Raw genomic sequence first — 16,411 nt, forward strand, 5'->3', positions numbered from 1 at the left:
GCTCTTTTGTGTACTTACTTCTGCTGCCACGTGTGAAGTCATTAGTGTGTGTGGTGCCTTCTTTATTAGGAAATATTGTTTGGGGGTCTTTTGTAGGGAAAGCTGCCAACAACAGGAATGACAATCACAAAGCTTGAGGACAGTGAAAACCACAGGAACGCGTTTGAGATATCAGGTAATGCACCCACACTGTGCCAGTGCTGTGTCCGGGATGAGTGAAGAGCCTTATGTGTGTCCAAGGGTGTGTGCGGTGTGGGTCCTGGCTGTGTATATGTGCTTGTGTGAACTCACTGTATCTCTCTTCTCTAGGGAGCATGATTGAGCGGATTCTAGTGTCCTGCACCACCCAGCAGGACTTGCACGAGTGGGTGGAACACCTGCAGAAGCAGACAAAGGTCACATCTGTGAGCAACCCTACCATCAAGCCCCACTCGGTGCCATCGCACACAGTAAGGCAACATGACTTCCATTTGCTGCTGTCACAGTAATGGCCTGTGTTGGGGCTATGAGTGGATGCAGGGTTCTAAACCCTCGCCTCCTGCTCCTGTAGGTGTCATCACAGAACAAGCTGCCCCAGATACTTTGTGTCTACTCTCCAGCTCAGTGATGCTTAGAGCTACTTCAGAGGGTTCCCACTGACTCCAGAAGCCACTAGCCCTGTCAGTGATGTTTTTCTCTGAGAATTTTAAACTCTACATATGTCAATCATAAACAGAAAAGCAAAAGAGAAGTGCCAAGGGTGTTGAAAAGGCATCCGAAACAGTTTGGATTTCCTTTGAGAAGCGGCAGGAGAAGGGGCAGGGGTAGTTCTTCCTCAGCACGGAGTTTGAGACCCAGCACCCACAGCATACACTGAGTACACTGGCACACACCTGTGCTCCCAGCACGTGGGAGACAAGCAGGAAAGTCTGAAGTGTAGGGTCATCTGTGGCTTTATATTGAGTCTAGCCTGGGCTACTTGAGAACCTGACTCTAAATGGAAAAAAACACCGTTTATATTTCACCTGATGAGAACTCAGCGGCACTCTGGTTTCTTAGAGGTACAGATTTCAAAACAGGTTAACACTGGTATATAAACTCTGGTTTTGCTTGAGAAGTTGGTATTATTTTAAAACTTAACCATTCTTATGTAAAGACTTGGCAGACCTTTAGAAGTGAACTTTGATGACACAGTTTGTGGATACGGGTTTCCCTTCTTCGTGTACCTTTTGGGATACTTTCTGTCGTGGAGGTCATTCTTCCCATCTATGCTGTCATGTAGAGGGTCACCATAGTTACCCACAAGCACGCCTCCACCATGCAGTTCGTTGTCCACTCTCTCACATCAGGGTACAGTTTTCTGGTCTTGCTATGCTGTCTTCACAGTTGGAGCTTCAGATGCCTTGCTGTGTTAGCTACCATCTCAGTCTATATGGCTGTGCTCCATAATTTATCCTGACTTCAGAAGGTCCTCAAGAAAAGGCTGGGAATTAGGGGTGTGGCTCAGTGGTAGAGCATTTGCCTGATGTGCAAGGTGCTGGGGTCGATCTGTGGTGTCACTAAAGTAGTAACAAATAAACCCACTTAGTTCCCATGGGGCTGGGTTTATCCCAGGGACATGAGCTGCCTGAGTGTGTGTGCACGCACACACAGACACACACACAGAGCGGCAGGAAGCAAGGCTGTGCATGTGTGGGCTACCATCTCTGTTCAGTGGGAGCCAGAAGATACCCTGCCAGAGGCAGCTGTGCTGCTGTGGAGAAGGCAGTGTCCCTTATGTGCTAGTGTGAGAAGCCCTGTTGTTCCCAGGAATTCCTCGGCAGCATATGTAAGCTTTCTGCCTGGGACCTGGTTCTGTCCGGCATCAGTTAATCTCTCATTTTAGTATCCGGCATAGCTCTTCTTTTTCAAGGAAGGAGAAACAAGCCAGCGTTTAATTACTACCAGATTACTGCTACAAGGGCTATGGGAGAGACAGCTTTCTCACATGTAAGTTGCTTGGTTTGAGAAAGTTTATTCTATAGTGGTGGAGTGTTTTGTAATATACCATGAGCCAGCAACCAGTGGGCGACCTGGAGCTTTGGGCTCTGGTTTCAGCTCTGGGGTGCTGCCCAATAGTCATGAATCTTAGGCTTGTGCCCAGCCAGTGTCCAGTGCCCAGAGCTCGCAGAGGCCTGCTGTAACTGTGCTGTGGTTGTATTAGCTACAGGAGATCCAGGGGCTCATTGGAGTGCTTCTTACTTTATCAACGTTTTCATTTCATTGTTAGTGTGGTCAGTTTGGGGGTTTTCTGTGAATATAAACCTTGTTAATAACATCCTCCACTGAAGAATCAGATCTCAAATTACTCTGCTTTTATTAAAACAAGCTGAGATTTTTAAGATAAACATATCTTTATTTCAGATATTAACATCCTCCATAAAGGCTAATGGTTTCTATTCCTGGCTTCACAGCTCTGCCAGCTGGGTTTGCCCAAGCAGGAAGAGCCATAGATAGGATGACCAGGCTGCAGTGCCTGAGAAAAGTTCCTCCTTCCCCCTCTGACAAGGGACATTTGTTGCTCTTGTTCCTGTGCTAACAGGTGCTAGTGTATGTCTAGGGAACATGTCCCACTCAGTCACTGTGTCTCAGTCGGGGACCTACCTGCTGGCAGCTTTTTAAGTTGGTTTTGTTTTTGTTTTTGGTAAAACTGTGATACATGTACTAGCTTCTCATACACTACAACATAGCAGCTGATATCTATACAGAGTGTGGGTCTCTAAGCCCCATGTCTGCCCAGGAACACAGTGCTGGACTCCCGTCCCTCAGAGCCGTGTGTTTAGGGCCTTCCGTCTCTGTGGCCTTGCCCATCTCATGCTCTCTGCTCTTGCTTTTGTGCCTGGCAGCTTCCTTCCCATCCTCTCACTCCATCCAGCAAACACGCGGACAGCAAGCCCGTGGCACTGACGCCTGCGTACCACACACTCCCCCACCCCTCTCACCATGGCACCCCACACACCACCATCAGCTGGGGACCCCTGGAGCCTCCGAAGACCCCCAAGCCTTGGAGCCTGAGTTGCCTGCGGCCTGCACCTCCCCTCCGGCCCTCAGCTGCTCTCTGCTACAAGGAGGTGAGGTCCTGCAGCCACTCAGACTGCCACTACAGTGAGCATGCCTTGACATCTGTGTGTGAGGTCTGCACCTAGCTACATTAGTCTTTTCGGTCACTTCAGAAGTAAAAGTCTTGTGTTTCTGTTCATTGTGTGATGACACACCCCACCCCATGACATCTTCAGAACCAAGAAGAGGATCTGCCCTTACTCTGTGTCATCCCCTTCTGCTACAAGGGCCCTGCGCCACCTTTACCTGGTGAAATGGGTGTGCACTCCTCCAGTCCTCTGACCTTTACCTGGTGAAATGGGTGTGCACTCCTCCAGTCCTCTGCACTGTGTGCACACTTGGAGGACTGGTGCCCAGGAGGCCCTGAGCCTGAGGTGCTCCTGAACATGCAGGCTGCGAGGGCCTCACCTCGCTGCATGTCATTCTGCTATGCCTTAGCTCTGTCCTGGAGTCCCAAGGCTGCTGGAAATAAAGAGCAGGTTTCCTAGTGAAAACAGTCGGTCCCTGAAGACAGTGCCTCCTTGGGCTGAGGGCAGGGTGCAGCAACCTTCCTCAGGCCGCTCCTGCTCTTTCCTGCATGAGTGCAGCCACCGTGCACTTTATCTTCACTAAGTCTCATGCGCTCACCTAACCCTGCTTTCACCTGAGGAGGCTCAGCATTGCTGACTGTGAGAAGCCAGGTTAGCAGTAGCTATGAGTCTGACGTGGTGGCTCACGCCCAAGACACACTGAGAAAGAGTGAATGGAGCAGGGTGCTTTGGGCAGGTGCTCCTGTATTTCAGGGGTGTTTTGTCGAGTCCACATTGGAACAGATTTCTGTTCAAGGTTCTCTATAGCACAGAAAGTTTGAGGCCCCATGGACCACAGGAAAGAGCTTTCCAAAACGAAGTCCAACATTTTGATCATATTCTTTCTCCTGTACCATCTCCTCCAAGACCCTTCCCCCTCCCTCCCTACCCAACTTCATCTTCTTTCTTTCTCACAGTCTCAAACAAAGAACCAAAAGTGAGAACAAACAAAAACAAATAAGACAGACAAAACCCAAGCATACATTTAAAAACAAGACAAAATACAGAGTCCGGTTTGTGTTGGCCAACTCCTTCTGGGTGTTGGCATGGTGGCATATGCCTTTAATTCTACCACCCCAGATTCAGAGACAGGAGGATCTCTGTGAGTTAGCTGTGGAAGTCTGCTCTGCCGTAGAAGTGCCTCACCCGTCTGTAACAGCAGCCGTGTGGAGGCAGATGCCTGTGCCTACTGCATCCAGCATTCTGTGTGCATACTCCAGTTTTACATTAAAGGAAAGCGGCTGAGATGGTTGCTGGCATCTGGGGCATCTCCACTTTGCCCAGAGCTGGGACATGGGCCTGCACAGAGTAGCCAGCAAGTCCCATCTCTGAGTCTGTGCTTAGCCATGGTTCCCTGCCTGCTCCCTTTGCTTGTAACTTTGGGTTTTGTACTTTGCTGAAGGAATCTTTACTTTTCTTCCCTTGTAAGTAAATTAATTTCCCTTGGCTCTATCTATCCCCAGCATGGATAGCCGTGCCCTGGCTATGTGGAACATGCCAGTGGGCCGCCTGCCCTTTCCTCGGCACAAGCCTTGCTGCCGTGTACACTAGTTGGGGTCGTTTTCACCAGAGCTGAGGCCTGTGCCGAGGGATGGTGAAGTGTCCTCTTGGCTCTTGGCTTCTATTTATGTTGGCATTGGCAGAGAAACATAGAGGAGCTGGTGATGGGGTGGCCAGCTGCTGTCGTATGCTGGGTTAGCCTGGTTGTCATTGGTGTTTCCCTAGGATCTCAGTAAGAGCCCCAAGACCATGAAGAAGCTGCTGCCGAAGCGCAAACCTGAGCGGAAGCCTTCCGACGAGGAGTTCGCTGTGCGCAAGAGTGAGTGGCCACCTGTGGGAGCACGGCCACGCACGCGGTGGGCCGCGGCAGTGTAGGCAGGGCAGGGCCTGCACCTCCACAAGCAGGTGCCGGAGTGGACGAGCAGTCCCTGTGTCAGCTGCTCTTCTGTCCTCACTCCAGTCCACCTCTGAGGGGCTGTGGTTTCCTGTTGCCTTTGCTCCACCCAACAGAACTATAATCTGAGTTAGACCGAGGTTCCTCTTGCTCACACATGGCTTGTCTGTTAGGTAGGGCTGGGCTCAGGCCTGCCTGGCGGCCTGATCGAATAAGCATTTACCATGTACCTTCCACATGACTGAAACGATGGGGTGCTGGGACCAGACGTTCAGTACTGGCAGACATTTAATGCTGCTTTGTGCCCAACTGTGAGACCAAGTCCATAGTACCGGTCCTTGGGTGGCTAGATGTACCACAGGAGACAGAGCAATGTGTAAAAGCATTTGACTTGTCCCAGCTAGGTGCCTGGGTCACTGTGTCATTGTTGAGATGAGGCTGCTGTGGAGGAGCCTGCTCAGGGTTGACACTCAGAGCAGCAGCACCCCCTCCTGGGCATGGGTGGGCGTTGGTTGAGGGGCCCTCAGCTCTCGGATTGGTGCAGGGTGGGTCTGTATTAGGGAGACATAAGCCAGAAGGCAGGGTTGAGTGGTAGTCAGCCTGCGGTTCTGATGAGAGAGGTCTGCACCAGCTGAAAGCTGTGTGTGCTCAGAGCTCACAGGAGGGCAGTCTAGTACCATATCTTTACCCAGAAGTCCCAGCAGGTTAGGGATGAGAGGATATGGCAGACCAAGGACAAGGGTTGAAGAGAAGTGTTATGTTTCGGATCCCCACTCAATACCTGGTGCCAGATGGATGCTCAGCAAGCCTCACCTCTCTCAAGCTTCTGTAGTTGGTTATCTTGGAAGGCTAGGACATTCCGCGTCCATGACGTAGTCCACACTGAATACAGGAGCACATCTGCAGCTGCCATGGCTGGGTACACAGCGAGCCTGCATTGTGCTTCTAGAGTCAGTGGCGCGCTCTGCCCTTGTGTGGTGTGCACGTGCTCACACAGGTGTAAGAAGAGCAACTGGTTACAGCAGCCAGACAGAGCACCCTGAGTGAAGGTAGCTTCTGGTAGCTTCTGTTGCCCAGAGGGAAGGACACCTTTCCTGCAGTGTCCTGCAGCCTCCGAGGGAGCTTCGTGTTGTGGGAACCTGGGTTGTGAGCTAGGTGCTCACAGGACTGCAGTCCTCTGTCTTGAAGTAAATACTTGGTTTTACTTTGTTAAAACATTGCTGGGAGCTGGACATGGTGGTGCATGCCTTTAGCTCCAGCACTCCAGAGGCTGAGGCAGAGGCAGAGGCAGAGGCAGACATCTCCTAAGGTCAGCCTGGCTACTAGCAAGTTCTAGAAATATCAAGGCCACATAGTGAGATCTTGTGTGATAAATACATCCATAAAAGTTTCCAAGGCACAGTTATTTACAGCTGTGAGAGGAGCAGCCTTCCATTCTCCCATGGCTTTAGAGTAGGTGAACTAAAAAAGAAAAGAAAAATATAGCTAAGTAACTTCAGACAGAACCAGAAGAGAAAAATAGGAACCAAGTAGCTTTCTTCCACATGTGGCCGTTTCTGAGCACAGGGCTAAGGGCTGTGCTGGCCCCGTTGCCTGACAGGTTCTTCTGGCCTCTGCCTGCAGATGAAACCTGTACCCAGGTGGCAGAGCTTTGAAGCACTTCTGTGGTTGGCATGGTAAATTTGTTACATCAGTGTCTAAGAATTCCAGAGTCAGAGACAGTGCCCCATTTAAGGCCTGTGATCCGGTGCCTTTCCAGAAGGTTCCTGTGTGGCTCTGCAGCTCTCCTCCCACACTGCGTCAGGGCCCAGCCTATGACACTTGCAGCGCCTAGCTGAGTCTCCCTTCCTGCTCTCATGAGACTGGATGGCTTTTTGCTACTCCTGTCTCCTGTAGGCCGCATATTCCAGTCTTGTGCTGTCTGTCTGGTGTGTGGGTGGAGAAACTGAGGGACTTAGGACTTTTCAGAGCTGTGATGCTAACCCTTCCCAGTGGGCGAATTTCAAGCTTTTAAAAGCTCTTGAATGTACCTATTTATAACTATTTAGAGAACCTAAATCTTAGCCCACAAGAAAGTGAACGGTGGCATCTGAACTGCGCTTTGGCTCTGGGCTGTGTGCTGAGTGGTGATGGCTCATGTATTTCGACAGGCACAGCTGCTCTGGAAGAAGATGCTCAGATCCTGAAGGTCATCGAAGCTTACTGCACAAGCGCAAAGACGAGGCAGACCCTGAACTCAAGTGAGTGTCACAGTTCACTGTGTGGGCACAGACTATAAGCAATTGCTGCACGGACTAACTGCTCTTGAGAGGGAGGTTTCAGGAGTTTAGCAAGTAGTATAGCAGTGTGCCCCAGTACTGTGTTCTAGAGAGCATCCAGTGTGAGGGCCAGCATCCTTCAGGAAACGTTAATTGTGTATGCAGAAGGCAGAGAAGGTTTCTTTATTTTTGCTTTTTTTTTTTTTTTTTTTTTTTTTTTTTGGTGTTACTGGGTCTTTTTTTTTTTTCCTTTTAAAAATTATCTAAAATTCAAATCTAGAGCCATCCTTCTATCATCTTTAAATTTTTTTTTGTTTTTAATTCTTGTTAATAAACAATGGTAGTTTCTTTGGTGAATGCCAGGTGGTTTCTCTTAACTCCTCACAGGTGGGAGTCTGCACTATGGTGTCATCCAGGAGCAATGCCTGACTCAGAGGCTGCTGCCCTTTGACCTTCAGGCAGGGCCCTGCAGTCCTCCTCCCTCTGTTTGTTTTGGAGCTGGCTGGTTGGCAGAGAAACTGGTTGCTGTGGATCTACCTTGTCCCCTTCTCCACCCCAGTTTTTGGAGCGATACCTCCACATTTTAACACCACCTTCAGGGTGGTGGCTCAGTTCACCTCTTGCCAATCCTGAACATACAGGAAAGGTCGGAGGGCCTTTTCAGCCCTTTGAGCTTTGATTAAAGAGCCTGCAGCTTAGCCAGCAGGTTTGGCAGGCGCAGCCCCAGATAGCCTTTACAGGTGTCAGGGCCTCCTCTTCAACTTGCAGTCTCTGCAGCTCTGCACTGCCTTCTGCTTATGGTGTTAAGGCCAGTGAGGTCTCTTTTTGTCCCTACCATCTCTAAGGAAGAACCAGTTGTAACTGCTCAGAGGAGTAGGAGAGACATGGGGAAGGAAGCCTGGGTACTCTAGCAAGCTGTGGAATATATTTTGTGATGGTTGAAAAGTGACTCATAAATATAATTTTGATGATTAAATGTGATGTATTCTGATAGGTTATAACTGTAGCCAGCAATTTCATAGATTGTAGATGTTTGGTTTTAATTAGTCACCTCACTTCAAGTGCTTAAAAGGAAATGAGGATCCCCAGCTTATGGTCCCAGGTGACCTTGGCTGCTCTGTGAACTCCCACATGTGACACAGGCTCTCATTCCCTCTGGGGAAAGGCGTGCCCTGGGGTGAGCTGTGGCTGCCTGAGTAAGGCAGCCTGTAGTTTCTGCAGAGCCTTTGCTCCTTGCCAGGCCCATGCTCTGTACTCCATTCCTTCCATGCAGAAAGCACGGTCACGTGCCAAGGGTTGCAGTCAGTTGATGATCTGTGTCCCAGCTGGCATCCTGGGGCCTCAGAGTTGACAGCCATACATGGCTTCCTCTTAGCACTCTGAGAAACAGGGTAGATGCCCAGTTTGTGCTGCACAGGTGATCTGGTAGATGAAGCATAGTGGGCACATTGCCACAGTAAATGCCTAGCAGAACGTTTTGAAATGCTAATATATTCTTACCTAAAGCTTTGCTCTGTTCAGTACATGTTTGGATGTTAACAGGACTTTGCAAACTGAGCACAGTTGACATTGTTTTCTGTCTCAAGGAATGGCCTTCACAGACTTGGAACACAGCCTACTTTGGTTGCTGAGGCTTTCCTGTGGTTTCTCCCCACAGGAGCCCCATACAGCCTTGCATGCCCACCTAGCTGCTGGCCAGCTCACGCTCACCTTGCTAACCACGCATGCAGTTCCTTCTGCCCCATTCCCTTGTCCCTGCTTCCTGTCAACTCCCTGTCCACGTGGTGGCATTGCCAGTCTGTACTCACCTTTCTGATGGTTGAGGTTCCACATCAGGGGAGGTGATGTAGGAACACACGCTGCCAAGGGCTGATTGGGAGTGGGGAGCCAGGGACCACTCTGTTCCTCTGTCTGCACACAGACTTTGAGGCTGGAGCAGGTTGTAAACTGACACGGTAAGTTTAGGCACTGGTGCTTGTGTGTTATCTTGGCAGAGGAGTAACCAAAGGGGTGAAACTAAATAGGAGATACCGTTAAGGGAACGGAATTAATATCTTTTTACAAATTATGTCCTAAATAAATTGCCAGTAGAATTGGTTAATTGCCAAGAGTTTATAGAATCATGTTTTGGCCATGAATGAATGTGTAGACTTTTTAGCTGGGACATACAGGTATCCTCAGATGCAGGCCTGTGACTTTTGGGCTTAGAAAAAATTGGGTTTATTCTGAGGGTTGTGCTAAGGGTTCGGTAAGAAAGCCCAGCAGTAAGTAAGGAGAAGCAGACATGTTGCCATTTTTTAACAATATTTTCTCTTTCCCTTCTCTTCCCATCACCTTTTGCTTTTGTTCCATGTTTTGATTGTGGCTCTCCTGTCCGTCCCTCCTCACCCCTCTGCCTGTCGCACCTGTCACTCCATCCGTCTTAGCATGGCAAGGCACTGACCTGATGCATAATCACGTCTTGGCTGATGACGACCAATCAAGTCTAGACTCCTTGGGTCGTCGCAGTAGCCTTTCTCGTTTGGAGCCCTCAGACCTCTCGGAAGACTCTGAGTATGACAGTATATGGACAGCCCATAGTTACAGAATGGGTTCTGCATCCCGTAAGAGCTGCTGCTCATATATCTCTCACCAGAACTAACGCACTGAGCCTTTCTTAACAATGCTTGTACCGCAGCCTGCTTTTCTTAGACGTTTCTTGCTGTTCCTTGTCTCTCTTATGTGATATTTTAACAACTCTGGAGAGTGTCTTTATTTCCCATTGTACCTAGTGGAGGCTTAATTGCCAATCTAAGAATGAATTTAAACTGCTGCCTGTTGGAGGGAGGTGGTGAGTCCAGTGAGTACCTGATGGGCTTTTCCCAACAGGGAGCGGGTTTTTTTTACAAGCTACATGTAGCAACTGTTTCACTTCTTTTGGATACAGCCGTATGGACACTTTTCTATTTTATGCAGCCGCCTAGGTTTGCGTCCAAGTGCCACAACGGAGAAGACTAGCCTTACACACAGGGATCTTTTTTTTTTTTTTTTTTTAAATGTATAATGCACTTGACCAAGTAGCTGTGGAGAGATTGAGAGGGTTGTCTGTGACCGAAGCACTGAGTCAGCTGACGGCTGCCCTGGTGTCGGTGCAGAACACCGCTTGGACTCCATGCAGGGCCGATGCACACCAGGGTGGTACCTGCCACTGGCTGTTGAGAGCAGAGTCTGGAGTCTGTCTCCACCCATTGCTCTGTGCCTTTTCCTGTGTGTGGCATGGCTGTGAGGTAAGAACTCTCACCATTGCACCACACTTCCCTGAGCCACAGTGCTGATTGGTACAGGGTACCATCAAGGCTGTGCACCTCAGGCATTGGCTTGGCTGCAGCCTGGCTGCCCCACATCCACACTACGCTGTGAGAGCCATGAGCACCTCGTGGTTGCAGTGACGCTATTTCCCGCAGCCCTGAACTCAGCACAGTGCAGTCTGGAAGACTGAGCATGCTCCTTCAGGGTGGCCTGGGAGACGATCCCTCAGAACCCTGGGGTTTGTTATAAGGAATTTGCACTGGCCCTGAGAAGAACTGAATGGCAGGCTGCATCCGTTAGAGCAGACCACCACAGCTAGCTGCTTGAGGGCAGCGTGGTCCTGTGTACTGTGGTGTTGCAGTGTAACCTTAGGGTTGTAGTTTAAGTGTTTGTGGACACCTGCTTTAAAAACGGTGTTACAGTGTCCATAGGGAACAATGTTCTTTCCATCCTTCAGGGTATGGAGCTCTGGTGGCCATGACCTCTGACTTCAGTCCTTCTTGCCAAGCTAGTGGATACAGTATTTGGATCCCTTTGCTCCCTCTCCAGGAGCTGGTCCTGCTGCTTTTGGTAGAGGAGCTCGTGCACAGAGGGAGGGAGGTTGGCCGGCCTGGAGCTGTTGGGCAGCTCAGCTGCTCACTCCGAGACTGTCTGTCCCCAGTGACTCTGGAGCAGCTTTGCCCCTGAAGAGTTTGTATTTTTATAAGAAAGTCAAGGAGCAAGCCTTTAAAACTTGCACCCAGTATTAATTTCCAGTCGGAATAAGGTTGTATGGACTCAGTCAAATAGCAAATGGGACTTTTGAAAAACAAAAGAAAACCTGAAACGTCTGTATTTAGTGACAGAGGTGGCTCTATTGTTGCACCCACATGGCGGTTGTCTTTGCTGACTCTGCCTTAGAATGGATTGCCTGTCCTAAGCTGTGTGGTGCAACCACGGGGCACAGCTGCTGTACTTGGGGTTTTCTCATAACTCTGAGTCAAGTGGCCCTGGTCTTGAGGACCATTGTCAGCGTTGCTGAGCTGGCTCTGACAGTTTGTCCTTGCTCATGTCTACCCATCAGAGCCGTTTGGGTGACAAGTTCTGTTGAGGCTGACGCTGTGAAACAACAGCACAAGCTTTTTGCATTTGTTTGGAATGTCTGACATTAGTTTTGTGACCTGGTTAGAAATTTGTTAGTGCCACAGGCACAGGAGACGGTCCTCATGTGGCAGAGGGGACACAGCGTTGGAGGGGCCATTGTTTCTACGTTTGTGGGACTGTAGTCATGCTGATAGCACCTAACATTTCTGCAGCTCTGTAAAGCCCTGTGTGCAGTGAGTGTTAACGGAAGGATGCAGACTTGATGGAGAAGGTAGGTCCAAGCCATCCCGGGCCTTCTGCAGGTGGCCCAGCAGTGTTCCTGTCTAACTGATCCTCGCCAGAAGTCTTTATTAAGCTACACTAACTCTGTGTTTGGCATAAGATTGCCAAAACACAATAATATGTATATAGTGGTCTAAGATCTTGGGGAAATTATATATTGTGCTCTTTAATCTGTGAATGGGAAAAGCCATTTTAGTACAAGACTCCCATTTGAAAACTCACTTGGATGTACATCTGACTGTGGCATTGTATTGTACAGTATGCTTATTGTCTGTGGTTGCATATGGCAATGAAGTGTCTGTTTTATATTTAAAAAGACATCTGTTCTGTACAGTTGAAATAAATTTTGCATTTGCTAGCCCTTGGCTTTTAATATTTGTTACATGGGGGAGGGCATAGCATAGTTTGAAGTCGAGTGTGCCATGGCCAGTTCTCTCAAGCTGGCATCGTCCATGGGCGTGCGTTCTGTTTGCCGTGATGGAGGACTGGCACTTTCTTAGGTGAGGTGTTATTCTAAATAGTACAAGGCAGGATCTCTCTGTGTAGTCCTGGCTGCCTGGAACTCACAGAGCTCTGCCCACTTCTTCCCTGGAAGGCAGGATGGAAGGTGTGTGTCCCCAGACCCAGCTGCTTTTTTCCTGTTTCCTGATCCTGAGAAGCTTGTCCTCAGAAGCAGCAGCCCCTCCTCACAGGTGAAAAGAAACTCAGTTTTTAAGTCCTCCATTTGGACCAGGGCCAGCATTTCCCTTCCGTTTTGCAAAGTGCATGCCTAATTTAGAAGAGAACACCCTTCCTAGTGACAGCCCTTCCTTTTTCTAGGGTGGAAAAGCCAATCCAAATCTCAAAGCCATAGACAGTGTAGCCTGTGAGACTTGGATGCTCCTGAAGAGATCTCTAAGTGCAGTGCTTTGTTTCATCCTGAAAGTATTATCAGTTGTGTTTAAACGATGCAGGAGCATGTCACAAGTGTGTCAGGCCACTGCCTAGATGGACTGATGCTCTTTTGTGACAGACTTAGTTATTGCTTTGGGTACAGGCAAACACACACCTGTGTATGCCCACATACCTAACATCCACAGGGTGTGAGTTGGACAGGCGACTTAGTTACTGCTGAGTCCTAGCTGTATGTCATCCATTGGTCCCTGGCATGAGGGAGGAGCATGGGGTGGTGATCCTTGGCTATGGCAGCCAATGTAGATCTGTGTTTCTCAACTGAGACCCACTGCCTGGTGGTCTCTGACAATGCAGGGCAGGATTCTGAGACTACTAGTGTTTGACTCTTGTGTTTCTGTTGCTGTGGACATGTTCTTTGTCTTGAATCATATCTGTGAGTGGGTGTTGCTCTAGGACCTAGAGCCTGCAGGCATCCTCAGCATGCCAGTGTCCCCAAAAAATGACCTTGTAAAATTGTCACACAGGACTTGAGGTTGGTGAGACACAAAGTCTGCATGAGAAGTGCCAGGTTGGGCTGATTGCAAACTGTTCTGTCTTACGCATGTGTCTTTTACTCTGCTTGCACATGGAGGTCATAGTGGTGGGTGGGGGCAGACTGATAGTTTTTGTAGGGGCCGTGGGGCCACCTGGTACTTCTCATGCTGTTGCCCATAAACACCACAGCTGATACTGATGCTGAGATTTAAAAAGTCCACTGCTTAGACGAGGCGCTCTGGATGGACTGAATTATAACAAAAGGAGTACTTCTATGTTGCCTTCCCCAAACCTGTAGTGTTCTAGAAGTACACTGTGAACTTCCAGGAAAGGGCTGTGTGCTGTCTTTCAGGAAAGCAACAACAGATCCTGACTCCATCCCCCTAAGGACCACGGTGTGTAAAAGATAGCTGTCCACTGTGCAGAGCCTTCACAGTGTGCTAACATAGCTAAGCTCCTGTGATAGGACTTCATGTAAAGTACTAGAACATTCTCTGGTTCTGTGGTTACATGCTTTTTTCCCAAGCTAGGTATTCAAGAATACTGTGCTGTGATGCCACTAAGCATAGTAATGTTTCAGTTACAGTGTTAAGTATGTATTTTAGAAAACTGTTGTTCTTAAAATAGTCTGCTAACTTACAAACCTGGCTTTGCTATACTTCTTGTTTTGTTGAAAGGCGGCTACACATTTAAAAAAAAATCATTTTAGAAATGCATGTTGTGTTGAAAGGTGGGTGGCTTGTAGTGACCTGACAGATGTCTGCTGTACAGATGAGCAGTCTCCATTACAGGCCTGTCACCCACCATCAGCTTCAACAGCAGTTCCCTCTGCCTGCCTCAGAGCTGGAGCAGTTGGACCTGCAACCCAGAGCACAGTTCCAACCTTAGACTTTGACTGAATTCTTGGGTGCCCTGTGCACACAGCAGTTTCACATCCAGGACCCTGTCATGTGTTTTTAGCTGACCACTGGGGCCATAAAGTTTAGTTCCTCAAATCTATTGTCTTACTTACTGGAGCTCATGGCTTTTACTTAGGACTTCGTTTGGTAAGAGCTGGCTGTCAGACTGTGTCCCTCTCTGAACAGCTCTGTAGAGGTTTTCCCTTTTGGCTCCAAGTTTTGACTGGACACTCAGTGGCTAACTGAAAGGTCAACCTTCACTCAGCATAGTGTCCTTGGTGAGTCTGGACAGTCTCACCCTCAGTTTGTTACATAGTCTGGAAGCTTTAATGTTAGAAACAGATGTTCCAGTGAGACAGGACAGAGACCTGAGAGGAAGTGCGTAGACCGTGCTGCTCTGGTATGGTGACGAGGCATTGCTGGGCCTCACCTGCTGGTTCTTCTCAAGCCTGTAGTAAGTTTAACGTGACAGGGTAGTCGCCAACACTGTAATTTGGGGCTAACACAGTCATCAGCAATCAGCCCAAGCAGAACACTTGGCTGCTGGATAACAGAGCCACCGAGTGCTGTTTCCTGGTTCCACCCCTTCACCCAGGAGCTGGGCCCCAGCAGCTCAAAGACCCGCATCTTTGAAATCCTCATGGTTTGGCACTTTGAGCATGCACTAATTCCTTCTAAAGGCGCCTGCCCTCATGTGGGAGGCACACGTAAACAAGCCTGGTGCCTTCTGTTTCCCTGTGGACCTGTGTGTCCGTCAATGCTCAGCAGGAAAGGAGCCTCAGAGTGGGCTCCTGCTAAATCAAGGAGGCTGTCCAGAAAGGACCCTGTTACTTGCACCCTGCTGAAGGTGGGGGCGGGGTTGACACTGTCAGCCGGCTGGTGGTTTTAAAGACATGTTCCTCCCTAGGGTTGTGTCTTAAAGCCTACCATCTCCAGGACTTGAGACACAGAGAGAAAGATAGGTGGTGTGTCCTCAGTAGATCATGTAGCTGTAACTCCTCCAGGGTGGGATGGCCATCATTTTCTATGGTCTTTCACAAAGAATATACTCAGAAATTAGGATGTTAACAACCTTCTACCTACCCACGTGGGAGTTCAGGCTGGAGTACCTCATACGGCACCCCACCATTTACTGACAAAGTTGTGACATAGACCTGGCTTGATGGCCACCCCTCAACTCCCCATATGTTTCCAGTCTCTGTCATTCTGGGCTTGATTGAATACCTTCCAGTGCAACAGGCTTGGCAGATACACAGAGGGTGGCCTGGGGCCATGTACCCAAGGCCACAGCCTTCCAGGCCTTGTAGTTGCCCTGGTGGACAGCTGTATGTCCCTACATGCCGGGGACGTTGCATATACCTAGACAGCAGCGGCTCCCCTCATTCACCCAGAGAAGACAGGCTTGGGTTCAATTGCGGGGGCAAAGCTGCTCTTCACAATTCTCTCTCTCAAACACTGTTCTAGGGTTTCCATGCCAACGAGGGTGCACAAGAAATGCTCCTTAAAATCTGATATGTTTTCAGAAAGACATACAAAGGGCACCCCAGAAACACAAAAGCAGATTAACCCCTTGTGCCCAGTCATCTTGCCTCATCTGTGTGCTTTCCTTAGAAGAGCTGAGACAAGCACAGCCCTCAGCAGGTGCCCATATTCACACAGAGCTTGTCCCATATTCATGCAGAGCTTGTCCTTTTTCCAGTGTGTATTTGGTGGCGGTGCTCAAAAACAGTGAGAATAATCAGAAACAATAAGAATAATCACACTGGGTAATTCTCCTTTCTGGTACCTTCCCTCTCAAGGCCAGTGACTGAGGCACAGTGTATGTCATGAGGTGGTCACCAGTCAGTGTCTGTGCCAGAATCGTGTATGCCTCTCATGCTGTGGGTAGTGTCCCTGCTACCCATTCGAAGGGGACTGAGACCCTCATTTTTTCTAAACCATGTGTTACAATATTACCGATTTTTCCATGTGTTACAATGTTAACGATTTTTTAAACGGTGTTACTGTATACTCACAGCTGTTTCTTGATGTTTTAGCTGTGAATCTTAGTCCTTAACACTGGGCTACTACTCCAGCCCTGAAACATTTTTTCATTTGCCAGATTTTTTATTTCCAAGCACAAGAATTACGCAT

General features: G+C 49.0%; 1 protein-coding gene across 4 annotated transcripts in view; it reads left to right on the forward strand.

Annotated features, from left to right (window-relative positions):
- The window catches only part of Arhgef7 (Rho guanine nucleotide exchange factor 7), a 108,540-nt gene that overhangs the window by 90,001 nt on the left and 2,128 nt on the right, over positions 1-16,411 (forward strand). For 2 of the 4 annotated variants that reach the window (XM_034520038.2, XM_076913811.1), the window contains 6 exons: positions 97-175; positions 310-449; positions 2,865-3,089; positions 4,872-4,965; positions 7,191-7,280; positions 9,725-9,901. In XM_034520038.2, the coding sequence (XP_034375929.2) occupies positions 97-175; positions 310-449; positions 2,865-3,089; positions 4,872-4,965; positions 7,191-7,280; positions 9,725-9,901 (805 nt within the window). The remainder of the gene's footprint in view (positions 1-96; positions 176-309; positions 450-2,864; positions 3,090-4,871; positions 4,966-7,190; positions 7,281-9,724; positions 9,902-16,411) is intronic. The other 2 variants (XM_076913810.1, XM_034520039.2) reach the window with 2 other exon arrangements.

This window comes from Arvicanthis niloticus, chromosome 16 (genome assembly GCF_011762505.2).
Source record: "Arvicanthis niloticus isolate mArvNil1 chromosome 16, mArvNil1.pat.X, whole genome shotgun sequence".
Lineage (NCBI taxonomy): Eukaryota > Metazoa > Chordata > Mammalia > Rodentia > Muridae > Arvicanthis > Arvicanthis niloticus.